The following is a 27,516-nucleotide window of genomic DNA, read 5'->3' as shown; positions in this document are numbered from 1 at the left end:
CAGGCAAGAAAAATGTTTAGTAACGCACTTCACTGCACTACTTTAACTGATATCGCAGGTAACAATTATCACTCGCGGGACTGTTTATTAGTAATGCTTTACTGCAGCCTCTGCCACAGCAAGCACCTTCGTACCACCGAAAAAACTAAACCACACCGGAGAGAACAAAAAGCACTTGTTTCCCGGTACAAAGTTGGGTTACGAAATGATGATTTACAAATGATGTTGAATGATAGAACATATCTTTATTGGATTAAATAATTCTTATGGAAAGTACGATCTCACATAACTATTATTATGATGAGTTTTTAGATGGATCAATCATTCTATAGTGTTGTTATTTCGCCGGTGTTTGATATTGGAAACAACCTGCCTGCTGTTCTCTCACACACACCACTTAACAAGATGATGCTCGATGCGGCAGTTCCACCCGTTCCATCGCATCGCTAGTAGTAGGCAGTCAGCTCGTGAGAAAAGAAGCGTCTGCCGCTCGATGACCTTTGTTGCTGGCTAAAATGTCAGAGTAGTGTAGGTATGATATCTGTGAATGTTGACAGTCAGAACTTGATGACACTGCAAACGCCATACCAACAATTGGGCAGTCTTCTGTAAATATCACAGAGGGGCTGGAATTCTCATACCTCATCAGTACCTATTGTAGTAGAAGCAGTGCAGACCAATTATTCACCAGGTGTGGTTGTCTTCTGATTACGAAAGAATATTGTTCTTCTTTTCTGTTAGTGAATGGTGCGTGCGACTAGTTCTATAATCGTCTTCTACCGAGAGCAATCATGTTGTTTTGGATCTCACTATAAATTGGTTTAAATTGGTAAGCATATTATCACTCCAATCATTTTCGCTCATTGAGACGCACTTTGCTTTCATCGTATGCATAAATAATCTGACATAAACTAAACTTGTTAAATTCTCATCCTTTGCTTTCATGGACAGTTCCTGGCGTGGATAACGGGTACCTTGCAGCAGTGATAGGTCACATAACTGCAAAAAGAGTGTGTCGAAGAGAAAGTGCAACGTTTGACAAATGAACCCACGGTACTGCAGGAGGAGGTGTCCAGCGGGAATGATGCATTTATGAGAGTAGAGGACATGTTTTGTGCCGATACAATCCAGCCAGTATTAAATTTGAACTCGTTTTTTTCGCTACTCGAGGTGCCACCTCATCGAAGCTCGTTATAGTCAGCCACCCGTTGCGACCAGTTGATAGTGGCGAGAAGTGTGTAGAAGGTAGGTAAAGCTTCTGTGAAGCTAATGTTGGTGTGTCGCTGTACGCATCTTATCTCTGATCGGGAAAAGGTTTTTATCTATGGTAGCCTTTGTGTTTTTCGTTCGCTAGTCGGTACTGATGATTGTGTTGCACTGATGTCGACAATGTTGTTAGTTGTTGGCAAGTATCGGCTTACCAGTGTCAACTTTTTGGAGCTCCTTATTTCCACGATTTCTGAGTTGAGTTCTTTTGGAAATTACATACTATTATCTCCATCTTCAATTTATTTGTTTGAGGCAGCTTGTGGCAAGGCTTTATTACCTTTGCTTATTGGGTAATGAAAGGTACTCCAATAGTGGGAGCGCATTGATAGATTGGAAAATCGATAAGGTCGATGTATCAAAAACACCAATCCTATTTTATAGGGAAATTATCAATATCGTCCTTATATTTTTTTTGTATTTAAAATTGCTTGACCCAATATACATGGTGCTCAAATTTTTATTTTCTTCAGAAAAAAACACGAATTTTTGAGTTAAACGCATTTGATATCGTAAGCGTTGAAAAATCAATCCTAGAACAGATTTTTAGTAATATTTTTTTAAAGCTGAAATTGTAAAAAAACGGACTAAAATCAACCCATAAAAACGATGTTCTCTTATTACTCACTTCTGAACAGATTTCGAAAAATTTCGTTTCAAATTATGATTGACCGAAATCTAAATAAAATCATACCAACATCAAACCTTCCATAGAGTCAGTTCCAATTTTGCAATCAAGAATTGTGTAGATCGAAGTAAGCAATGGGTTGTCTATCGAACATGCAGTAGGAACAACTTGTCTAACGGCTCTTCGCTAACATCAAGTTGCCACGATATTGTTACAGATTTGAAAATAAACCAGTGCAATACCGCGGTCATTCATGTCACACACATTTTGATCCTCTTTCTTCTAGTTCGTCACGAATTTATTTCTTTTCATTTAATTTCCTTCAGTAAACACGGTACCTTCTACCTTTTTCACGCTCCCTAATAAGCCATGTCGCATGTTATCTTTGGATATGTACTGGATAATTCTTGAGCGTTTTTTCAAAACGTCATATCTGCAATGAGTTACTCTCTTTGTTTACTTTCTCTTTCGATTTTTACGGCGTCACTGTAACACTTTTCACTTATTTTACAGTACAGATCGAAAGACGGTGGTTTTAACTAGCATATTATGCAAAGAGTTGAGGGATAAATGTTAAAGTGACCGAATTATTAACAGAAGAGAAAGTAAACAAAGAGAGTAACTCATTGCAGATATGACGTTTTGAAAAAACGCTCAAGAATTATAGTTAGTTCTCATAACTAGCGCTGTAATCAACGAAAGAGCGAGTAAACAAAGAGAGGTTCTCATTTACAGTTACGTTGTTTTCGAAAATTACACAAGCTAAGCAGCTTGTAATTGCTGCATTTCCATTGCTCAACGCAAATCAGATGTCAATAAAAAAAATTATATACCTACATCAAAAGAGCTCAGCTTTCTGAATGAACATACCAACCCCCATATGGTTGATATATGACAGTCCAGGTGTCCAAACCGTCATCCCATGCCTCCCTCCATACCGTACCGCAAAACATATTGTATTACATCGTTATATTTGAAACTAATATAAAGTGAATCTATAATTGTGAGGATTGATCATTAGGGTGGGGCATTGTTATATGGAAAAACGTAATCAAAACCTAATCAACCGAGCACAGCACTTTTTTGATTCTATTAGGGGTCCCAAACAACTGTGCAAAATTTGGGGTCGCTTGGATTTGACCCGGCGTAGCGCATTGCGTTTGAAATTTGCATGGAAATTAGTATGGGAAAACCTACTTTTTTGCCTTTTCGATTTTACAGACTACAATTCTTCCTGCAGTATACCAAAAATTAGATAGAAGTGTAGTCCAGGATATGCTAAACAACTTTGCCGAAGGATGCATGGTGCTAGAATGTCTCTACAACAAATTATAGCTGCTCAAAGTTTGATAGATCGAATTAATTGCCAAAAATCATTTTTTTTTTGCCAACACTGCGGGTGTACCAATGTTATTTCATATAGCATACCAAAATAACATCATATACTTTAGATTTACCACATTGGTATGTTTGGATGAATTATTCAAAAGCCTTAGCTCAATTTCATGGGCGTATGTAGTTTCGCAAAAGGTCGTAGTGAGAGGAAAGGGAGGGGGGAAGGCTTCAACATATAGAAATTCTAACTGAAATAACTGAAATCTTGTCGAGTTGAAACGTTCAGATGAATTGTTTTAAAACATTTGCACAATATCCTATGCGAAATAGTAACGATGAAACGAAACATGCTGTATCCCTCTGCATTGACTTTATATCAATGGAAGTAAAGTTGCAGACTGAATCAACTGATGTCGAGTTGATATGTCAGAGGAATGCGTTGATTATATTTCAGTTTAGTACGCACTATGATTTTATAGGATGCTCTTTTCGATGCTGTTCGATCACCTGAAGTAAAAGTTGTTGAATTGGGGCTCTGGTGGATTACGTAAATGTTTTAAAATAATTCATCTGAACATTCCAACTCGACAATATTTTAGTTATTTCAGCTCAAATTTCCACGAAAAAATGACTTTCGAGCTATAGTGTCTTCAGCAAAGTTTGTCTATAAAACATTCCCCATTTCATTAAAGTATTAGTTTTGTGATTAATCTCCCCAAAGGTGAGCAGCAAACTTTTGTTTGATTATTTATGAAAATAATAAAAAACTTTATTCAGCAAAGTTGTAGGGAATTTAATAAGAAATAACTTTGCTGAAGAAACTATGTATCTATCTTTTGGTTTTACTAGACATTTTGTGGAGTTTTCTATGATGCGCTCCTGAAAATTACTTTTTCAGGTCAGATTTTGTACGGCATAAAATACATCTGTGTCGTTATCGATAGTTTTAGTGCCAAAAAAGCAACGTTTTGGTTAGAGCTTCCAACCCGGGAATCCCGGGATTTTTGGATTTCCCGGGATTCTCGATTCCCGGGAAATTGTGTTTTCCCATTCCCGGGATTCGGGAATTCCGGGAAAAAAGATTTTTAATTTATTCCAAAAGGCTTAGGTTCTGCGAAAGAAATTCTGTAGGAAATATTTTTACCGTCAAACATTTGGAGTGAGTAGTGAATGCAGATTGTAGCGTTAGTGACGCGCGGTAGTTTCTTAAAAAATCGATGAGTGTATGTTACAAAACTTGGGATGGTTTTTAGTGTTATCATGCTTAACGCAAACGCTATTTAAAAAACCTGTTTTAATCCACCTAGAGGTGCTATTGTGCCTTTCTCATTTCTCCAAACTATGATTTAATAGCTGGTTCGTACAATATAACATTATGGAAATGTCTTTCATTCTTATTACACTTGGTAAGTATATATAAGAGCACCTTTTTGCATTCTTCGCGATATCGGTTTGAATCGGAGTTTTCTATGTGATCGCACTCCACAACCCGTAACTCCGGAGCCGGAAGTCGGATGGAGATGGAATTTAATATCAGTTTCCGGGGACGCAACACCTTTCATTTGAGACTAAGTTGATCAAATCGGTCTAGCCATTTTCGAGAAACTAATATAACCGTTATTCTGAATTTGGATGCTTCCGGATCCGTCGATGGTGGCCAGTGTGGCCAAAGAGACTTTGAATGACTGTTGGTGACCTAGATCTACAAATTCAACAGTTGTGTACATTTTGGAACAAATTTCACCTTCTTACATTCATCGCAGAATTCGTTAGAATCGGGATTTGCTGCGTGATCGTACGTATCACCCTGTAATCCAGGAACCAGAACTCGGATCCACACAAAATTCAACAGCAGCTGATGGACCTTTCTTTTAAAATCAAGTTTGTCAAAATCGGTTCAGAAAATTCCGAGAAACCGATGTGGACAAATTTTGTTTTGTAACCATACTCTTCAACTCATAATCCGGAACAAGATATCGGTTGAAAATGAAATTCAATTGCAAACTATGGGAATATTATACCTTTCATTTGAATCTTAGTTTGTAAAAATCGGTTCCGCCATCTCCGAGTAACCGATGTGGACATTTTGTTAACAAATCCGCACATACACATACATACATACATACATACACACATACATACACACAGATATTTTGCGATCTCGGCAAACTGACTCAAATGTTATATGTGACTCGGCCCTCCGGGCCTCGGTTACAAAGTCGGTTTTTGGAGCAATTGCATAACCTTTCTATAAGAGAAAGACAAAAGAATAATATTTAATTAGCTTAATCAGCATGAGTTCAATGTTATCTTCACGTGATTACATTTTGAAATGTTGGTGGAATTGGTTTGAAAGTGGAGGGAATGGGGGGTTAATAGAGTGGGAGTGGAGGATGCGTCAGAAATCCTTCATCTTATTTCGGTGTACGGGGTGGATGAAGGAAATGCGGGCGTGAGGGTGGTCCAAGGGGAGGGGAGTGATGAAGGAGGGAGGTGAAGGGCAAGGCGGGGGGAGGAGGGGCGGCGACGTAATACTCAACTGCATATTTTGCCTTCCATTTGAGACTTGGTTTGAGAAAATCGGTTCAGTCATCACCGAAGAACCGATGTGACTTTAATTGTGGAATATGCCCGGAATTCCGGACTTCCGGAATCGTCGATAGTGGACAATATATTCAAAGAATGTTTGATTGGCAATCAGTGATCTAGATCTGCGATTAGAAGTAATTTGGTGACTATTTCAATAGTTTTTAGCCTCTGAAGTATTACGATTGTACCGATTTATATGGGAAATTCCAGTGTATCCTTACTAACACCCCTGTAACTCCGGAAGCAAAAGTCAGAACCGAATAAAATTCAGCAGCAGTCAATGGTATTACTGTATCTTTCATTTGAAATCAAGTTTGTTAAAATCGGTAGAGAATTCGTTGGGGAATGGGTGTGATATTAGCTTAGGAACTTGGCGGGTTCCCCGGGGGCGTCATGAACCGTCATAGGTGGCCAATGTGGTCAAAGCTGCTTTGATTGATCATTAGTGATCTAGACCCGCAAACTAGAGTAATGTTACATCAATTTTAATATGTTTTACATCATACCAGTTTATATGAGAATTTGCTGTGTGACCGCACTCTTCAACCCGTAACTCCGGAACCGGAAGTCGGATCAACTAAAAATTCAATAGCAGCTTATGGGAGCGTTATACCTTTCAGATGAAACTAAGTTTGCGAAAATCGGTTTAGCCATCTCTGAGAAAATTGTGTGAGTTTAAATGACACACACACACACACACACACACACACACACACAATACACACATACATACACACACAGAGATTTGCCGATCTCGACGAACTGAATCGAATGGTGTATGACACTCGGCCCTCCGGGCCTCGGTTAAAAAGTCGATTTTTACAGTGATTGCATAGCCTTTCTTTATATGAGAAAGGCAAAAAGAAATGTTTCTAGAATGTCTGCAGAAATATTGTCGGTTCATTGAATGCATATTTCGTCTAATTTGTTATACCGTAGGTGTAATATCTGTAAATTTTTAAATGTATGAAAAGAAATACATAACGCTGTATCTGTCCAACATCTTTGAATGTCGCTTTCAAGGATGCAGAAAGGATTTTTGAAGGGATAAGATCAAACAATCCAGGTACTCACTCATAACAAGAAATCGATGGTGGGCTTCGTCCATCGCTGTACAGTTCGTCCATTCTCTGCTTGATTTTGATGCACACTTAATTCGAAATGATGAAATGGATTCCATATATAACATTTTCTCATTTGATCGGAAATAACTGCACACTACCCTCAAGCAGCTCGATCTTTTCATTCAAGATTACTAAAGAAGGTGCTTTGCATTAAATTGATTACATTCCATCGTATCAGAACAACGAATTCCAATTTTGGACAGTAACTCCAGCAGCTGCGTTTAGTCCCAATTGTAATCGTAATTACCAAAATTTAGGTTATAAATATAGCCAAGAAAAATCATCAAAAGAAGTTGATGTTGCGTAAACTTATTGACGAGTTATCGAATGATTGAATGATGTGTAGGCCACCAAACCGCCATTTTCTGACAACTGCGTTTAGGACAGATATACATGCAATCAAACCGGTTTGAAAACTTTTCGATTTATTCTTTTGTTTTCAAGAAAATCATTCACCTTTTTATTTTTCTTTTGTATTCCCGGGATTTCCCCGGGAATACAGAAGAAAATTTTTTATGTGTTCATCCAGAAGAGTACGGTGAGAATGGAAGTGAGAGAAGAAAGAGACGTATGTGGTGTGAGTTGGGGGTTTGAATTGATTCAAATTAAACACATTGCTGAAATTCAAGTAAATCCAACTGTTTAATTCTAACTATTTGTGCTACAACTTCAACTTCCAAAAATATCCATATTGATTGGGTTATAGCGAAATTTGCTAAACCGGAAATTGGCATATTGGATTTCAAAATGGTGTCAAAAGTTAATTTTTGGAACCTATTCGTTAAATCCATTCCGAAAATACCCATATTGACTAGGTTATAGCGAATGTGGCTAACCCGAAAGTCGCCATCTTGGAATTCAACATGGCGTCAAACATCGACTTTTGTCTCCTACTCGTCAAGGCCATATTGATTGGGTTATAGCGAATTTCGCTAAACCGGAATTCGCCATCTCGGATTTCAAATTGGCGTCAAACATCAATTTCTGGCACCTACTCGTCAAGTCCATTCCGAAAATACCCATATTGTTGAGGTACGGGCCATAAGGAGTCTTCCAGACCCGTCCATCTTTCCGAAAATCTTCTAAGTCTTTTACATTCGAAAGGACTTTATATTTTTTTTGCAAAAATTGTGTTGATTGCGAAATCCGCGCAAAAACTGCCAAAATTCTTCTAAGTTCTTTGCAATTAAAAAGTCTTTTGCATTCAAAAGTATTTAGAATATTTTGCAAAAACAGTAATTGGAAAATTCGCGTCAAAAAACCGCGAAATTCAAAAATCCACATGAAAAAACCTCGTAGAAAACACCGCGTAAAAAAACCTGAGTAAACAGGAACAATTTTCTCCGGAGTACTGAAACAAACCTATTATAACTCGAAAATCGTTTATTTGTTGTCAAAATAATTTAGATCGTGTTTTGCCTTTCTCATATAAAGAAAGGCTATGCAATCACTTTAACCGAGGCCCGGAGGGCCGAGTGTCATTCACCATTCGATTCAGTTCGTCGAGATCGGCAAATGTCTGTGTGTGTCATTTAAACTCACACAATTTTCTCAGAGATGGCTGAATCGATTTTCGCAAACTTAGTTTTATCTGAAAGGTATAACGCTCCCATAAGCTGCTATTGAATTTTTAGTTGATCCGACTTCCGGTTCCGGAGTTACGGGTTGAAGAGTGCGGTCACACAGCAAATTCCCATATAGACTGGTACCACCATGATGTTCAAATGATGTAAAACATATTAAAATTGATGTAACATTACTCCAGTTTGCGGGTCTGGATCACTGACGCTCAATCAAAGCAGCTTCGACCACATTGGCCACCTATGACGGTTCATGACGCCCCCGGGGATCCCGCCAAGTTCCTAAGCTAATATCACACCCATTCCCCAACGAATTCTCTACCGATTTTTACAAACTCGATTTCAATTGAAGGGTACAGTAATACCATTGACTGCTGCTGAATTTCATTCGGTTCTGACTCTTGCTTCCGGAGTTACAGGGGTGTTAGTAAGGATACACTGGAATTTCCCATATAAATCGGTACAATCGTAATACCTCAGAGGCTAAAAACTATTGAAATGGTCACCAAATTACTTCTAATCGCAGATCTAGATCACTGATTGCCAATCAAACATTCTTTGAATATATTGTCCACTATCGACGATTCCGGAAGTCCGGAATTCCGGGCATATTCCACAATTAAAGTCACATCGGTTCTTCGGTGATGACTGAACCGATTTTCTCAAACCAAGTCTCAAATGGAAGGCAAAATATGCAATTGAGTATTGCGTCGCCGCCCCTCTCTCCCATGCCTTGCCCTTACACTTCCCTCCTGCACCACTTCCCTCACCTTGGACCACCCTCACGCCCGCATTTCCTTCATCCACCCCGTATACCGAAATAAGATGAAGGATTTCTGACGCATCCTCCACTCCCACTCTATTAACCCCCCATTTCCTCCACTTTCAAACCCATTCCACCAACATTGAACTCATGCTGATTAAGCTAATTAAATATTGCCTTTCTCATATAAAGAAAGACTATGCAATCACTGTAAAAATCGACTTTTTAACCGAGGCCCGGAGGGCCGAGTATCATACACCATTCGATTCAGTTCGTCGAGATCGGCAAATGTCTGTGTGTGTGTATGTATGTGTGTGTGTATGTGTGTGTGTGTAAGTGTGTGTGTCATTTAAACTCACACAATTTTCTCAGAGATGGCTGAACCGATTTTCGCAAACTTAGTTTCATCTGAAAGGTATAACGCTCCCATAAGCTGCTATTGAATTTTTAGTTGATCCGACTTCCGGTTCCGGAGTTACGGGTTGAAGAGTGCGGTCACACAGCAAATTCCCATATAAACTGGTACCACCATAATGTTCAAATGATGTAAAACATATTAAAATTGATGTAACATTACTCTAGTTTGCGGGTCTGGATCACTAATGATCAATCAAAGCAGCTTTGACCACATTGGCCACCTATGACGGTTCATGACGCCCTCGGGGAACCCGCCAAGTTCCTAAGCTAATATCACACCCATTCCACAACGAATTCTCTACCGATTTTTACGAACTTAATTTCAAATGAAAGATACAGTAATGCCATTGACTGCTGCTGAATTTCATTCGGTTCTGACTCTTGCTTCCGGAGTTACAGGGGTGTTAGTAAGGATACACTGGAATTTCCCATATAAATCGGTACAATCGTAATACCTCAGAGGCTAAAAACTATTGAAATGGTCACCAAATTACTTCTAATCGTAGATCTAGATCACTGATTGCCAATCAAACATTCTTTGAATATATTGTCCACTATCGACGATTCCGGAAGTCCGGAATTCCGGGCATATTCCACAATTAAAGTCACATCGGTTCATCGGTGATGACTGAACCGATTTTCTCAAACCAAGTCTCAAATGGAAGGCAAAATATGCAGTTGAGTATTGCGTAGCCGCCCCTTCCCCCCCTCCCCACCTTGCCCTTACACCTCCCTCCTTCATCACTCCCCTCTTCTTGGATCACCCTCACGCCCAGATTTCCTTCATCCATACCGAAACCGAAATAAGATGAAGGATTTCTGACGCATCCTCCACACCCACTCTACTAAACCCCCATTCCCTACACGTTCAAACGCATTCCACCAACCTTTGCAAATTATAATCACATGAAGATAACATTGAACTCATGCTTATTAAGCTAATTAAATATTATTCTTTTGCCTTTCTTATATAGAAAGGTTATGCAATTGCTCCAAAAACCGACTTTCTAACCGAGGCCCGGAGGGCCGAGTCTCATATAACATTCGACTCAGTTCGCCGAGATCGCAAAATATCTGTGTGTATGTATGTGTGTATGTATGTATGCGTGTATGTGTATGTGTGTATGTATGTGTGTGTATGTGCGGATTTGTTAACAAAATGTCCACATCGGTTACTCGGAGATGGCTGAACCGATTTTTACAAACTAAGATTCAAATGAAAGGTATAATATTCCCATAGGTTGCTATTGAATTTCATTTTCAACCGACATCTTGTTCCGAATTACGAGTTGAAGAGTATGGTTACAAAACAAAATTTGTTGATTTTTCCAAATCGGTTTCTCGGAATTTTCTGAACCGATTTTGACAAACTTAATTTTAAATGAAAGGTCCATCAGCTGCTGTTGAATTTTGTGTGGATCCGAGTTCTGGTTCCTGAATTACAGGGTGATACGTACGATCACGCAGCAAATCCCGATTCTAACGAATTCTGCGATGAATGTAAAAAGGTGAAATGTTTTCCAAAATGTAAACACAACTATTGAATTTGTAGATCTAGGTCACCAACAGTCATTCAAAGTCTCTTTGGCCACACTGGCCACCATCGATGGATCCGGAAGCATCCAAATTCATAATAACGGTTATATTGGTTTCTCGAAAATAGCTAGACCGATTTGATCAACTTAGTCTCAAATGAAAGCTGTTGCGTTCCCGGAAATTGATATCTCCATCCGACTTCCGGCTCCGGAGTTACGAGTTGTGGAGTGCGATCACATAGAAAACTCCGATTCAAACCGATACCGCGATGAATGCAAAAAGGTGCTCTTATATATACTTACCAAGTGTAATAAGAATGAAAGACATTTCCATAATGTTATATTGTACGAACCAGCTATTAAATCATAGTTTGTAGAAATGAGAAAGGCACAATTGCACCTCTAGGTGGACTAAAACAGGTCTTTATTTTTTGCAAAGACCTAAAAAAAAATTTCAGAAAAAAAGTAAGTGATGACTTTTGAAAAGTTTTTGCAAAAACCGCTGTAATTGGAAAATTTGAGTACAAAAACCGCGTAATTCGAAAATCCGCGTAAAAAATAACCTAGTAGAAAACACCGCGCAAAAACACAGCGTAAAAAAACCTGTGTGTACAAGAGCGATTTTCTCCGGAGTGCTGGAACAAATCTACTATAACTCGAAAATCGTTTATTCGTGGTCAAAATAATTTAGATCGTGTTTTTGCCTATTTGGAAACACTATGCGCCGTTCCAGGTTCAACAACTCTCGACAAACATGTCAAATGGTCCTAAGTGCAAATGAGAGCCTCTCTTTGTTTACTTTCTCTTTCGATTATTACGGAGTCAGCATAAAACTTTTCAATATTGTTTCAGGATATATCGAAAACCGTTGATTTCGACTAGCATATTATGCTAAGAGTTAATGAACAAACGTATAAACGGACGAGTTATTAGCGAAAGAGAAAGTAAACAAAGAGAAACTGTCATTTTCTCTTAGGACCATTTGACATGTTTGGCTAGAACTGTTCAAGTTAATGGAAAAGTCGAGCGACAAAGTTGTTCGTTGCATTCTGATGGATGCTTTTGCAGAAAAACCATCGATTCGTTCAAAGAATGCCTGGCCAAGACTCAGTGTTAAGCATCGCCGTGGAAATTAAGGACAACCTAGCAGTGTACCATCATACCGTGGTACAAATACCATCGGCTTCAGTGATTTGCCTGCTCCTTCTTTGACATCCGCGGCGCGCCCGTCGGAATTTTGGCTTCATTTATCTGGCTTGTATTCTTTAGTTACCGCTGATAACATGCCACAAATTGTTTCACGCCGCTTGAAATTAACGGAATCAGCTGGTCTGGATCCATCAATGAAGGAACTTGCTTTTGACACTTCTACTTGGCCGGAAGGAATTTTATTTCGTAAATTCGTCGACTATTCAAAAAACCAAGGCACATTCCTCAACTACCGTAAGGTTTCAGCGTGAAAATATCTCTTACCTTATACCTTGTAGTATGCTCTTCTTGCCACCTCAAATTTTGCTCTGGTCATCAATCGAGAATGCAAGTGCACACGCAGAAAAAATTAGCATATTTAAACCAAAAATATGTCATACTATGTTGCGTTTCGGCTTCGCCTCATCAGAAACCGACACTAACACATTGTCGGAATAGATTAGCGCCGGCTTGACGCAAATCCCTTAAAACTAAAACACACTATGTGTTTCAATCAAACGACTGATCAAACGTGATGTCCCGTTCGAGCAGAAGTTCTGTTCATGCCGATGAGACACAAGTGAAGCCGAAACTTGTCTTGGCTTAGCAGGCCTATGCGAAGCCGTTAGTGTCGGTTTCTGATGAGGCGAAGCCGAAACGCAACATAGTATGAAATAAGGATTTGTGCCCTCCTGTACAAAGACTGGTTTTTACCAACAAATTTTCACCCTAGTGAGAAATTTTAGTTTTTACCAAATTTTCCTCCTTAGGGTGAAATATAGCATAGTGCAAAAATATGTGTTATTGAATCCAATCATTTATTGTTTATCACTTTAACAAACTTATTGGTTTGAAAATATTTTTTTATTAGAACAACAACAAATTTTTGCTTTCAATAAATACATTTTTAGTATCAATAATTTTCTTTTAATTTCAATAAAATAATTATTGAAAAACGGAACGATAATTTTGTTTTATTGAAACAATAAATAAATTTTATTGAATTCAATAAATAATTTTATTGTCTTCCGACCAATAATTTCATTTATTGAATTTAATGCATAATTTTATTGAACCTACAAATCTTTTTTCTGCGTGCAGGCATAAGAACAGCAAGTACCTGTTCCTCCATAGTCAGCAGCACCCCAGCTGACTTCGTTGAACATTATTCAGAGGACTCCACCGCACATTTGCACCAAACCTCGCAATCACTATCCATTACCTCAACAATTGCATTTGTACTCAAATCTCGGTTCAAACCGCAGATTTCAAATTAACTTTTTATAACTTAAAATCTGATTCATTTGAATTTCCGGATGAGCACAACTTGAAAACCAATTTATCTATAAGATTCGTAAAAGGAAAAAAATATAAACTTTTAATTATGTTCATGTAGAAGATAAGAGAAAAATGAAAATAACGCTTGATTTCTCAATAATCAGCTACTAGCTCATTGGCCGATGTACCGTAGCCATGGGTTGTACAAGCACCGTTCACGTGGAAAATCGACAAAAGTCGACAAAATTCTTCGCCATTACTACACTCTGCAGAAGTGGGCGGACTCGTAAACCGTAATTTTATCCTGGTTGATATATACAGTCTTGATTGCATTCCATTTCTTGCAGAAACGCACTGGAATATGACATCCAATTGTGAATATTTTGCATCTGTTTTGCTATTCTACTTGCGTCCTATTGCTTGAACGCGCTATTATAATAAATAGTCGTCTACGTGGTGACGATAAATGACCCCACATCAGGAAATTCTTTCAAAAAGTTGCATCATTTGCATTCTTACGAATTGTGCTCATCAAGGTGAGCATGTCGAATCAAAATATTAGCACATCCATCACGTACACCTGTGGTGGAATTGGAACGGAACAAAAATCGTTATGCAGATTTGCCTTCAGGGCCGACTTAGATCTGATGGTATGTTTCGGTAATGTCTTGTCCGCATGTTGCCGGCCGTTCTCGAAAGCTGCAAAACTATCCCGGAAGTGACATCAAACACTAAATCCGATCTCTTTACTGTCCATTAATTCGAAACAGTCCCATTTGCATTGTCGTCGAAATTGAGTTATCCGGTTGTTTATATTGTAGATCACCTAAAATGTATAAAGTACAATTGAAAGTAACAGCATTGTTTAAAAATTTCACGAAAAATACCAATATTAGTTTGGCCCATTCATAAGGCTCAATGGCAGAGTAAATCTTGGAGTAATGGTATGCGGGACAAGTGTCAATGATCCCAAGGTAAAGGTATACTGAATAGCAACATAAATTAAAGCAGGATTACTAAGTTTGAATGAAGCAGTTAAATTTTCGTTTAAGATACATACTGAAGGACCCGTCGAGATTTGATCCGTCAGTGTAGAACATCTTGTTTTGGATCAGTTGAATGCTCGTCTCATCAGTATCCGACACTAACTTAGTGACAGGACTAAGCTAGCGTCGGATTGACGCTAGCTCAAAAAAAAAAACGGAGACATAATTTGTGTTCCTGAGAAAACCCCTAGTCAATGAGCAGTCGGTATTAGCTGGTACATATATTCTGTACTCCTTTGTAATGGACCCGTACTCAGCAATATCATTTTTACCCGCTTCAAACTATTTACCCGAAGCTTATCAGAGCGAATTTTCTATATTTCTGTTACGACGGAAAAACGTTTGGTCAGAACTCGAGAAATCTGCAGTAGATTCAAAAACTTTTTGTGGGATGGGCGTAGAGTAGTTGGTAAATCGATTGCCTTGTACGCAGCGCATCTGGGTTCGGGTCCCGACCCCCGTACATAGGGTTGGAAATTTTTCATAAGAGATTTTTCTAACCCGAAGAGGCGAATGACCTTAAGGTTAAAACCTCTATAATCGAAATAAAAAAAACTTTTTGTCTTTGACCCGCGGAAGAAGATCACGTAAGACTTGGTCGAGAAGCCTGGGTCTATCTTGAGCCGAGGAGTCGATTTTATTTCGACCTCCATCCCACCGTGAGAGGAACATTGTCATGGGAAGTCATGTTTGCACGGGCATTGGCCCCAGTGCAGGCTTATAGAAGAGACAAGAATGGGAATGTAAAGCGGCCCTTACACGTTCAATATTTTTGTCAATACTAGATAGTATTGACAAAAGTATTGTACGTGTAATGGAAAAAAGTTGTATTGACGATGTGGATTTCAAACGGGACTGAAATATTGTAACAATATCGTCAATATTGACTGGTATTGACAAAAATATTGAACGTGTAAGGGCCGCTTTTCACACAGCAGCAGCAGATAGGGAAACACCAAAGCCGGAAAAATCAATCGAAGCAATCCTACTTTTCGTTCTAAAGCATCTTGCTTGGTGGTCTTTCTTCTTTTGTCAAAAACGGTAGGACCATCCGCTAATTCCTTGGGGTGCACATAAACACAATTGTCCAGGTACGATCAGCTTACGATTAGCTGAAAAAGCAATATTACCGTATGTGAAATCGTTCTCGTTTCTATTGGAACGTACGGGAGCAAACCAAAAGCGAAAAGAAAAAGCGACATATCACAGACGAGAGCTCGCCTGCTATGATCTAAGAACACTGATGCCATTAACTCTTTGTTAACATATGCCGTTTACCCTTGCGGAGGCCAAAATGTGTATCTGACAGCAAGCCATTTGTTTCGATCCACTTGTCGAGGTGGGGCAGGTTCATCGGTCGATACGAGTTGTGATCTTCTTTTCGCTGAGTCGGGAAGTTGAATTTGATTCTGTCCGGCGCCGGGGTTTTATTATTGCATGACAAGAGAGCAAGTGAGAACTCCACCATTGAAAATTTCGCTCACAATACCGTGGTTTTCGGCACTGCGGCAGAATTCGGACAAACCTTCTTGCCGAAATCGAATATCCAGCGGTTTGAATATTCCACACTCTCATTAGTACTGTTTCGGTTTCGTATACGTCGGGCCTTTCCCTAAAGGATGCTTCTCGATGTTTCTATTGTTAACCTGCCGACGAACCGGCGCCAGTGTTTCTTTCTTTTCACCAGACTCTTCACTCACATTTCTAACACCGTGCACTGTCGATTGTTAACGGCTAACCCATAGTCTTGGAAATCCTCAAACGCGGCGCTCTTCTCCGCGTATACGTCTGAGCACTTTTTATCCCCCATGGATTGGGATACCATTTTTTCAATATTTGCGCCGGGTACTCGTTCGTCTGAGCTTGAATAGCGGTAGTAGCAAAGAGAGGTTGATTCAACAGAAGGATAGAACTTTTTGATCCCTAAATGGACCCCTCCTTAGGAGTTGGCGGTGGTCAGCTATTTTCGTCCGCGTCCCTTGTCACTTATTTTGTAAGGTGATTCATCAACAGTGCTATCTTTGAAAATGAGCTACCTTGGTTATTCAACTAATTTTTCCGATCTTATTTTATTGCAAATAATTATATTATTATTATTCATTATATTCAGAATTGCACATAGTGTGTCGTATGTAATTTTAAACGTTCTTTGATTTGATGGCATTGCAAGGGAACACGTATCTGCCGGTTGATGCCAATCTAGCTGACATCTCTTTGGACAAAGCAAACTAATTTATTTGTTTGTTTAGTGTTTATTTGACCAAATAGGGAACTAATACACTGGGAATTTAATGTGCGTGAGGAATACGCATGGTATTGTCTGAGTGAAAAAAATGGGAATTGATAGTTTCTTGAGAAGAATCATGTGCCAGCTACCAATTCGCAGCAGTCATACCAGCACGAAGAACATACGTTTTATCGTCATATTCATTGGCTCACTTTTAGGTCAATAAATCAATTAAATTCAATCAATAATTTATGGTCCATTTTATATTGTCGACAACACTCCCGACAGCCGGCTGTCCGGAGTTCAAGTTGTTTTCGATGAAACAAACTCTCGATAAACGGTTATCCAGAGGTTAAACACCTTCGCATCGCGAACATTTACGTATCCTAGTCAATAAACTATTCAAACTTCTTATGCACGAAAATAAATTCTCAGTCGCATCGTTTGCTTGAGGCGAATCCTGACTAACAACCCACCCACTACCCAATCCGTGGTAGTTATGAGAGCGTCACTGAGTCGGGGCCTTCCGTTAAGTAAGTACCACATCAACACATCCTTTCTCATATCCCAAGCTACGGTAAAGATGGTCGTGGCCAGCAATGGTGGTTCTTAGGCAAAATTCTCGCTTGGACTGGATCAATTGTTATTCCCAAACAATGCTCCTCAAGTAGTCTGGCTGGAAATGAGAGTCATCAGTCTGCAATCTAAGAAGTATACCGTGCTTACGCAACGCAACGCTAAATGTACCCCTCCTTAGGAGCCTTCCCGATCTGGACGAATAATGTTAAAATTGTTGAAGTTGAGGTTAATATTAGAAGTAAACCATGGTTCGCATAGGGGAAATGCATCACAATTATTACAATCTAGCAAATGAGTTTTTGGGATAATCAGTGATTTTGTTTAATAAGTTAGCCATCGAAGGATACGATCGCTGCAAGGAGGGTATTCAGTATTCAGTCAAATGCTTTAAAAATGTTCTTACTGTTGGTAGAATGGCAACCAGCAAATTTTTCAGAGGGTCGGTAACATTGAAAACTATAAATATACAGTTCACGCTGTCAGTGAATTTAATTAGTCTCATTTTGGGGTGAGATTCTGACTGTTAAACAGGAGCACTTTCTAGCAGCTCTTCTGATTAATGTTTGGTTTTTAGATTGTAGTCCTGTTGTGGACAATCTAGGGCCTTTACGAGCATGTCCGGTTGAGGTCAGATTTGGTATTTTCCTAGAGTTTCCATGCGGAGCCGTAGAATACCCCTCACAAGAGTCGTTGGAGGCGTTATCGTCAGTTGGCAAGATAATGTGTGGGGTTTCGGAGATAAGAGAAACAGCTCTTTTAAGCATTTCTGCGTAAGAGCGTTGGACATGTCGAAAGCGCATACACTTCTCAATGGGCTTCCGGCAAGCATCGTCCGCATGGCATTCTGCACATTTGCCGAACCGCTGCTGATTGCTACAGTATGGGGTCGTGTGATCTAGCTGTTTACAATTGGACCAATTCATGACCTGCGGTACAAACAGCCGAATAGGTAGACGTGCCCCTCCCACTTTAACGTCGCTCGGAAGTACAGATCCGTAAAAAGTTACCCGAAACGAGTATAATCGATAGTATTTCTCATCTTCGATGGACATTGAGTGTATGTAATTGCTTGCACTCCAAAATCTTGTAATTGAAGGTCAGCATTCTTAAAGTGACCAACTCCATCCTTCATCAGAACATCGATAGTTAAACCCGCATCGGAAACGAAACTACAGACATGCAAACATCGCAATCTTCTCGGACAGCTAAGCAGCACTGTTGGCATTAAGGTCGTCGAAATGTGAGTCCAAACTGGTTTGCGAGTGCATCACATCTTTACAAAAACTGGCAACTCGGAATAAAGTAATGATATTCTGGGTACCTGGCCACCAAGGCATCGATGGTTCCGAAGTGACCGACGAATTAGCCAGGCGTGGTTCATCAAACATGTTTGTTGGACCAGAACCATTTCTAGGTATATCTAGCTGTGCCATTAAACTAGAACTTTCGGCTTGGGCAAGAGACCAACTACTAAACGACTGGCGTAACGTAGAAGGCGCTCGACAAGCTAAGAAAGTCATACATCCAGATACAACGAGATCCAAAAAACGAATGGATCTAAAACGTAAGGACTTACGCATAATCATAGGTTTATTTACGGGACATTGTCCTGCTAAGTATCATCTGAAAAAAATTGGCAAAAGTCAAGATGACATTTGTCGATTTTGTAACTACGAGCCCGAGAGATCGGAACATATTCTCTGCCATTGTGCAGTACTATTTCTTCGAAGGGAGCGATACTTCGGAAGGCATCTTATGACGCCTCACGAGATATGGCATACCTATCCCAAACGGATCCTCAGCTACATTAATAATGTACTACCCGGTTGGGACGACATATGTGGACAAACAAACAACTCGCTTCCAACTACATTGGATTCGGGCAATTTGTAACATGTAGAGCAAACAGGAGCAGCCACAAAAGATAACCTGAATAGTGGTCGCAGTGGCAAAGTTTCCCCTAACAAAAAAAAACCCGCATCGCTTACAACACCGTTGATCTCCACATTTAGAGAAGGAATGTAGACGCGATACTTTATCGTTTAGAGACTAATGATAGCGATGTTGTTGTAATTTTACAGTAGTATGTGCAAAAAATGAAAACTTAAGGGAATCGTTCCTGGATAACCGAATGAGGGCAGCAAAAGTTAACAACTACATACTTAATAATTCCCGTCATTTGATGTCCCCAATCGATTGGATGGAAACGATGTTGCTTAACAACGTCAAACTCTGTTTGTAGATATAGGGATGTCAGCAGGCTGTTATTTTCTTGTATTTTCTTATCTTCAAACATGGAAACGATACGATTCGATACGCGTTAGCTGATATGTATGACACTTAAAATTTATGAGCCTAGGTACTTGCCAACCAAAAACAAATCCCATAAACATTCTATGCATTAGATTCCACACCCAACACTTATGCCATAATATTCCCATTTCCCTTTGCAGCAACCTAACCTAACCGATTTCCGCCCAGCAAAGCCAGCACAAACATTCCCGGCAAGATGCGCCGTAACCTGCGAGTATTACTAAAGTACGCCCTAGTCGGAGGTTTCATCCTTCTCTTCATAACACTGATTATCCGCTCGTTCAACGTGGTCGACAAGCAGCAGGGCCTATCGGACGGCAGCGCCGGTCGGCATGAGGCCTTGGTTCAGCACCAGAAGCAGGGTTCGTTTTTCAATGGGCCCAAGAAGAATGCGCACCGGAAGCTTATCGATTGGCACGATTATTCGCTGATAGAGGCGGAGCAGAAACGTACGGGTGTGGGTGAGCACGGTATCGCTGCCCACCTGGAGAAGAAGGACGAAATTATGAAGGACAAGTTGTTTAAGAAAAATGGGTTCAATGCTGTTTTAAGTGATTTAATTTCGCTGAATCGTTCGTTGCCAGATATCAGACATAAAGGGTGTAAGAAGAAGAAATATTTAAGTGAGTTGCCTACGGTGAGTGTAGTGGTTCCGTTTTATAATGAACACTGGAGTACACTGCTGAGGACTGCTTCCAGCGTGCTGTTAAGGTCTCCTCCCGAGCTAATCAGTGAGATCATATTGGTAGATGATTGTAGCACGAAAGAGTTTCTAAAGGACCAACTCGATAGGTACGTGGCGGAAAATATGCCCAAGGTGAAGGTGTTACATTTGCCGGAACGATCCGGGTTGATTACAGCGAGGTTGGCTGGCGCAAAGGTTGCGACGGCTGATGTGCTAATTTTTCTGGATTCCCATACGGAGGCGAATGTGAACTGGTTACCACCACTGCTGGATCCGATCGCTGAGGATTACAGAACTTGTGTGTGTCCATTTATCGACGTGGTTGATTGGGATACGTTTGAGTATCGTGCACAGGATGAAGGAGCGCGAGGTGCTTTTGATTGGAAGTTTTTCTACAAGAGGTTGCCACTGTTACCGAAAGATTTGGCAAATCCAACGGAACCGTTCGAAAGTCCCGTAATGGCAGGAGGGTTGTTCGCTATCAGCTCAAAGTTTTTCTGGGAGCTGGGCGGATACGACGAAGGACTGGATATTTGGGGCGGAGAGCAGTATGAGTTAAGTTTCAAAATTTGGCAGTGTGGTGGGCGAATGTATGACGCACCATGCTCCCGTGTGGGACACATCTATCGAGGATACGCACCGTTTGGAAATCCAAGAAAGAAGGATTTCCTTTCGCGAAACTACAAACGAGTTGCAGAGGTTTGGATGGACGAGTATAAGGAGTTCTTATACATGAGAGATCGCAAAAAGTATGATAACACGGATGCGGGTGATCTCACAAACCAGAGGGCAATCCGAGAGAAGCTGCAATGCAAACCATTCAAGTGGTTCATGGAGAAGGTGGCGTTCGATTTAATAGAGAAGTACCCTCCAGTTGAACCGCCAGATTTCGCAAACGGCGCCATTCAATCCGTTCCTAACCCGTCACTCTGCGTTGATACGTTGAGCCACGGGGAGAAGGAAACGATCGGTATGTTTTCGTGTGCCGCTGATAAAATCCAACCGCAGGCCAATCAATACTTCCAACTATCATGGCATCGTGACCTGCGAATCAAATTTGGTGAACTCTGTTGGGACGTTTCGGAAAGTGTACCGAACGCAAAGATTCTGCTGTTCCACTGTCACGGTGGCCAGGGAAATCAGATGTGGCGGTACGACGTTGACAGTCAGATGATAAAGCAGGGTAGAAATAATCGTTGCCTGGATATGGATGCGAGTAAGCGGGCCGTCTTTGTGAATCAGTGCAATGCGGATAATCAAAACCAGAAATGGAAGTGGGGATTTGTTAATATGACTGCTATTCGAAGCTGGGAAACTTATGGTGCAAAACTGATTGAATGAAGGGTGATTCTCTACTTCCAATGGCTCAATAATGGAGAAGAAGACTTGAAAAGCATCACGCGATGTTGTGAGAGACAACATTGACCAAGTTAATTTGATCGACCTGTTACTAAAAGATTAAATTGTGTGATAAAAAAGCGTAAAACGAATTGCAACCATAATATTTCGTGGTTCCAAATCACGAAACGTTTACAAACTATGTTCAAATATTTTCTACATAAACTACAAACTTGCCATGCAAATCATTCGACAGATTCCCAGGCAGTAGTTGCTGATCTACGATAATCATTACTATACATATCTAGTCTATAAGATTTTGTTTGTAGATGACCTACAAGAGAAAAAAAACGCCAACTGTAAGAATGCATTTAACTTATTCAGAAAGGCCATTTTCCATACAACGCCAACGAAATATACTCCCTCGCTGAGTGAGAGAACGTTACGATGATCGCAGATTTCTAACACATCAATACAAATTTAAGAGAGAAGCAATAAAACAAGTAATTTTCGTCAAACATAACTAAATTTGTATATATTTACATTAAAGAAACCCGAAATTGATATATCTTACATTTCCAAACCGCCAAAAGTCCGAGAGACAATTCTGTCCTACCGGCTACTTGCGTCTTTTGGTGATGAAATCCTTATCAGTAGGTTATCGTTATGTTTAATGTAGCAGAGAAACACATTGTACAGCATGGTGATTGCGTTGATATACAAAACCCGATATTTCGGGCTTAACCAAAAGAAGTTGATGAACTGCACGGGCGGCCACACTATCCAATCAGCTGCGTAGATGGTCCAATACTTGGCTACGAACTCGTCCGTACATTGCCGTATACTGTTACCTTCAAGTAATCCAGCAGTATACAGATAGCTGATGATAAAAATTGGCGACATAATCAACTGGTCCAAACCAATCTTCAAAAATACTGTTCTGATATCCACTTTCGGGAGGGCGCGGTCCATCCACTGGTACAGATAATGGTGCATAGGACCCTGAGAAATACCTACCAGGGTCATACAACCTGTTTGTAATGAAATAATTAGCAACATAACTCTAGCGTTTCGAAAAATTTACCTATCCGGCGCCAGTCGTACTGTCTCTCCTGAACATCGTCGAAGCGCTGCTCAATTTCCTGTGCGACGACGTCACCTAGCATCATCAGCAGCCCGGAACTCACGGTGTTGGTTAGCAGGAGGTACCGGCCGAAAAGAAGCTTACATACCCGCTTCATAGTTGGGTGGTGCTGTTCGCGGCTGGGCGGAACGGACGACGAATAGTCTCGACTGATTCGACGGGGACTTAGTCGAAGAATCACAAAACGAATTAGTTTATGCATGACTTCCAATAGATCGGATCACCGAGATTAAACGAACTGATAACAATGTTCACAAATCGATCGAAATTGCACTGAGCGAGTAACGCACACTGATTAGACCATAGCTCAGGTGACGATTTGAGCACCAGGTCAAGGAATGCACGACGATGAATGAAACGCGGAGTTAATCAAAGGACGAGTTACGTCAGATGGGACGATAACGGTATCGTTTGTTTTGTTTTGATTCTTGCTGCCGAATTATCATTACGTTAGTGTGCGTGTTGGCCGGGGGAGAGCACGTGAGCTCAGAGCTGACGTCGATGCATGGGCGCGCGAATCGGAAGGGGTCAGAATAAACCGAATAAACGAATGAGGTAAAAATTGAATGCAAGAACATCGCAACTTGTGTGAATGTTTGAAAATGATATTTTAAACCAACTGTTAAAAATAAAAGTTGTAAGGGGCGACCATGCTTCGTGAAACCCGCCTAATTATATTAGAATGCAAAGATCGGCTATAAACTGCAAACCTAAATTCGGATTAGGGCTTTTCGGTGTAAGAGTCATTCTGTAGAATTGTTAGTATTAATATCGGGCACGCGGTTTTTACAATGTAATTTGTTAGCGGATTTTTCATGTTGCGTATTATGTTTTTCCGCATGAATAATTTTTGTTCCGGCTTTAATGCTGGAGGTTCATCATCGCCGATTTTGAAGTAGAATACTTCTAACGTTTCAATACTGGGGTCCTGTCTCAAAAACTTCTGCTGAGAAATTTTCCCAGTTATTAAGTGCGAATAACTTCCGTTGTACTGAACAAAATCGCAAAATTTTTGCACTATCCGATCAGAAATATGTGCACGTATTTTGCCGTGGGCTTGGCGGTGGACTCCAGATTAAAATTATTTATGCTTAGAGATATGTAGCTTGGAGACCTTGGACCTTGTTGGTCAATAGAATCTAATAGAAACTTCCTTTTACTACTATATCTTAAGTTATGGCATTTTCGTTTTGGATAGTGCACTACACCGGTATAGTCGGTGCTACACTCATTCAAACTTGGGTGTAATCAGTCTATCTCTTTCTTTGCACTACACCGGTGTAGCACCAAGAAAAAACGAAAACGCTATTAGATTCTAATGTTCGAAGTGCTAATGTCTATTTGTCATGTGATGTATTTTTACAGCACATAAAATCTTGTCTAACGTAAAATCTTGTCTAACCTAAACTCTTTTCATTTGCTAACACATGAGCCATCAACCCCCAACCAGCGGAGGATGACAAAATTATATACCTCGATCAAGTTTTGTTGTGCTCTTCTGATTATGCCTTTACATCTAGACGAGCTCATGCAGTTGCATGTCACACGTGTTTTTTCATTGTACTCTATGAATTAGTTTAGTCCCGGTTTGGTCTCTTTCCATCTTGATTTTTATTTTGCATGACGACAAATAATACTCAATAACAATACTAACTCTTCTCTTCATTTCATTTTTTTTTAAATTTTCGGTCTCATGCATCCCATTCTTCTGATTACCCCTTCGACCTGATACAACCAAGGAGGGCAACATTACTGCCAACAAAGATTATTCGCTGCCATCAGACATCGCCAGGTTTTAGAACAATTGAGATGTATTTTCATACTCGATTGAATCAGAAGGAACGACCAAAAAATGCAAGTAGCATATTACACATTTCTTATCTTCACATATCACATATTATTTGTATTAACATATTATTTACAGGCATCACACATATCTCAACACCCAACACTTCCCATGCACACTTAAACATATACGCACACGAATACCCAAATGCTTGACAGGTGACTAAACCAAGTGCATTCACTCGTAGGATCTATCATTTTGATGATCGTCGATTCTACGAAATCAGCTAACATAAGCTAGTGTTGTCTGGTGGAAGCACCAGACACGACAGGACGAGACGGACAGATGACGTACTACATTCTTCAATGCACGGCTAGGGATCTCCAAAAAAACCTTATGGAAAAACATATTATATTTATTTCTGAACAGCCAACAGTAGTACTGTTCAATGCACCTTTTCATCACTTACATGCCAAACGAGGAACATGTTCACTGTATTGTCCAGAGGATACAATAAGCGGTAGACGCTATGGATTTTCAGCAACGTTGGGATTTTCACACACTCGCATCTAAGTGACTCAATCAAGTACGGGTAGCTTGCAAATAGAGGTACCACGTATCCGTTTTAATCATTCGTCGCTCGAATGCCAAACCAGCAACCTCACGGCTATAGCATCCGGACGGTACAATCGTCCGTGTATATGCAAAGTTTCAAATCGCACAACGACACGAAGAGCGTACGATAAGCTTAGGACCTAGCAAGGGAACAAGGGAAAGTTTTGTACGGTTTGACTGGGTGCGAGTTAATGTCACTACTGCCGACAATCAAGAACGTCTACTATGGATTTTCGGCAGTGTTAACTCGCACAAAGTAAAACCGTGTAAAACCCGTTTCCTTGCTGTATGCAAATTTTACTGTCCGCTATTTATCAAGCTGTACGATTTGAAACGTTCCATGTACACGAACGAGCATGCAATGTGGGTGGGAAGGGCGGTTTCGAATTGAGTTCAACACTGCAGAGTGCGACATATGTGTGCTGCTTGTGAGTTACGTTGGGAAACATTAATTTATTTTTCTGCTTGTGTGTGCATTGGGTTGATACGGGTGAAATTATCATGCCAACCTGTTTTCAGTAGTTTAAAGGTACCTAGCGTAACGAGCTTATTGACACAAACGTTTCAAATATCAAATTGCACGTGATGCGTTTTTTATATTCAAAGCAGAAGCGTTACAGTACACTTTGAACCATAACAACTTTCTTCCTGCCAAACGAATTGCTAATCTTGTTTCACAAATCGAAAGGAAAATGTTTAATGCTTGCTATCGATACATTGTTTACTATGTAAAATTTGTTTAAATTGTTCAAAAATAACTTTTATTTAATATCTCTTCTGTGACATATACTCCCGAACAAGCTCACAGAGCAAGAGACTGCGTATACTGTGATCTCCGGGTTGGCTTGCTACTGGGTAATCGGAGGGACTTCGCGGAACAAGGCTGTGCACAAAACAATTTCTGACGCTTAGGGCACAATGGCCCAGGGTTCACAGGGCTCTACGGCACCTATTCGCTAATTTCTCGACGTTTAGACTTTGCTTAGGTCGAGCCGTGTGTAGTGAGGGTTTTAATCGGTCATGAAAAAGGTCCTGAATTGACAGCTGAATAGATATAAAATAATTTCACAATCTACTACGCTTTTCGTGATTGCCTTTTGATATTTGTTCATTGTATTGTTACGTCATTTTCAAACATACATGAACATTAGTTAGAAACCATAGAAAACGACTAAAATGCTGCTGCTGGTTGCAACATTAAGTATATCGTGTGAACTTAGCCTAAGAGCAATGTATGTTTTATGTTTTATCACTTTTTGCCCTGTTCACTTTAAAACGAATTTTTCTTTTACATGTTTGTTAAAGATATCACGGTTTTGCGGATTAATAGTGTATTAGTACGGAACGAATTCCTCGTCAAAATAAGATGAAGTGTCAATAAAAATGATATTGCGGTTAAACGACGCAAAACAAAAACTTCCTTCTCGGTTGTATCGTTATCAGACAAATTGAAATATTTTTTTGTGTAGCACGCTTGAATGTGATGCCTAAGGTTTATACTAAGAGTAGAGAGTGCACAGTGTGCACTGACTTAATACAGAAATTCAAAATTGGGTGAAATTCAAATACTTACCATTTAAATAACAAATGTGGATCTTATATATATTTCTGTCACATCTCTTTGTGATGCGACGCACCTTCCCATTAAACATCTCTGATATATGCGTGCCACAGCCCTGTAAGCTGCGCGCACCTTTATATTTGAACCATCGATCTGTGCATGACTCAACACGGTAAAAAAACTTTACTCATTTTATGTATTCAAATTGCCCATTTTCGGAAGTTATTCGAGCTGTCAAAAAATGGGTATTTTTTGTTTCTAACAATGCGTACTTTTTATCCATTTCACAACTACTCGATGAGGCAATGTCAATGTATTGATCTTGATAATGGGTGAAAAATCCTTAAGCATTATTTCAAGCGAGTTAACTTGCAAACTAAGGATCGTAGTGGAACCTGCAAATTATCGCCCTGCATCGGAGTCCGTGGCGGAAACGGAACATTTCGGCAATGCTTCGAAAACAACGTCTGTTTAGACTACTGAGGATGTTGAAAATATGCGCCAGTTCGGCATTTTTAG

The 27,516-nt window shown here is 40.0% G+C and overlaps 2 protein-coding genes across 3 annotated transcripts; one reads left to right on the top strand and one right to left on the bottom strand.

The window, feature by feature from the left end:
• Positions 1 to 431: 431 nt before the first annotated feature.
• On the top strand, positions 432 to 22,419 carry LOC131689403 (N-acetylgalactosaminyltransferase 6-like). 2 transcript variants are annotated; one of them, XM_058974464.1, is made up of 4 exons: positions 432 to 532; positions 742 to 829; positions 952 to 1,245; positions 20,009 to 22,419. In XM_058974464.1, the coding sequence occupies exon 4, from the start codon at positions 20,065 to 20,067 to the stop codon at positions 21,892 to 21,894; it is 1,830 nt and encodes a 609-aa protein (XP_058830447.1). In that variant the 5' UTR covers positions 432 to 532; positions 742 to 829; positions 952 to 1,245; positions 20,009 to 20,064; the 3' UTR covers positions 21,895 to 22,419. The 2 variants fall into 2 exon arrangements, with proteins under 2 accessions (XP_058830447.1, XP_058830446.1); XM_058974463.1 differs by having other exon boundaries at positions 466 to 829.
• Positions 22,399 to 23,489, bottom strand: LOC131689404 (mpv17-like protein 2). Its single transcript, XM_058974465.1, has 2 exons — positions 22,976 to 23,489; positions 22,399 to 22,922 (listed from the first exon to the last, which is right to left on the bottom strand). Exons 1-2 carry the CDS (start codon positions 23,235 to 23,237, stop codon positions 22,504 to 22,506), a joined length of 681 nt encoding a protein of 226 aa, XP_058830448.1. The 5' UTR covers positions 23,238 to 23,489; the 3' UTR covers positions 22,399 to 22,503.
• Positions 23,490 to 27,516: the final 4,027 nt, after the last annotated feature.

The sequence above is a fragment of the Topomyia yanbarensis genome, chromosome 3 (assembly GCF_030247195.1).
Source record: "Topomyia yanbarensis strain Yona2022 chromosome 3, ASM3024719v1, whole genome shotgun sequence".
Lineage (NCBI taxonomy): Eukaryota > Metazoa > Arthropoda > Insecta > Diptera > Culicidae > Topomyia > Topomyia yanbarensis.
The sequence above is the reverse complement of the archived record's forward strand: the minus strand, read 5'-3'. Positions and strand labels throughout refer to the sequence as shown.

What these genes read in the sequence shown, in the direction of transcription:
- LOC131689403 (XM_058974464.1), top strand. Translation starts at nt 20,065, where the DNA reads ATGCGCCGTAACCTGCGAGTATTACTAAAGTACGCCCTAGTCGGAGGT.
- LOC131689404 (XM_058974465.1), bottom strand. Translation starts at nt 23,237, where the DNA reads ATGCATAAACTAATTCGTTTTGTGATTCTTCGACTAAGTCCCCGTCGA. An exon ending in GTACGACTGGCGCCGGATAG is followed by an intron (nt 22,923 to 22,975) that starts GTAAATTTTTCG and finishes CATTACAAACAG; the next exon opens with GTTGTATGACCCTGGTAGGT.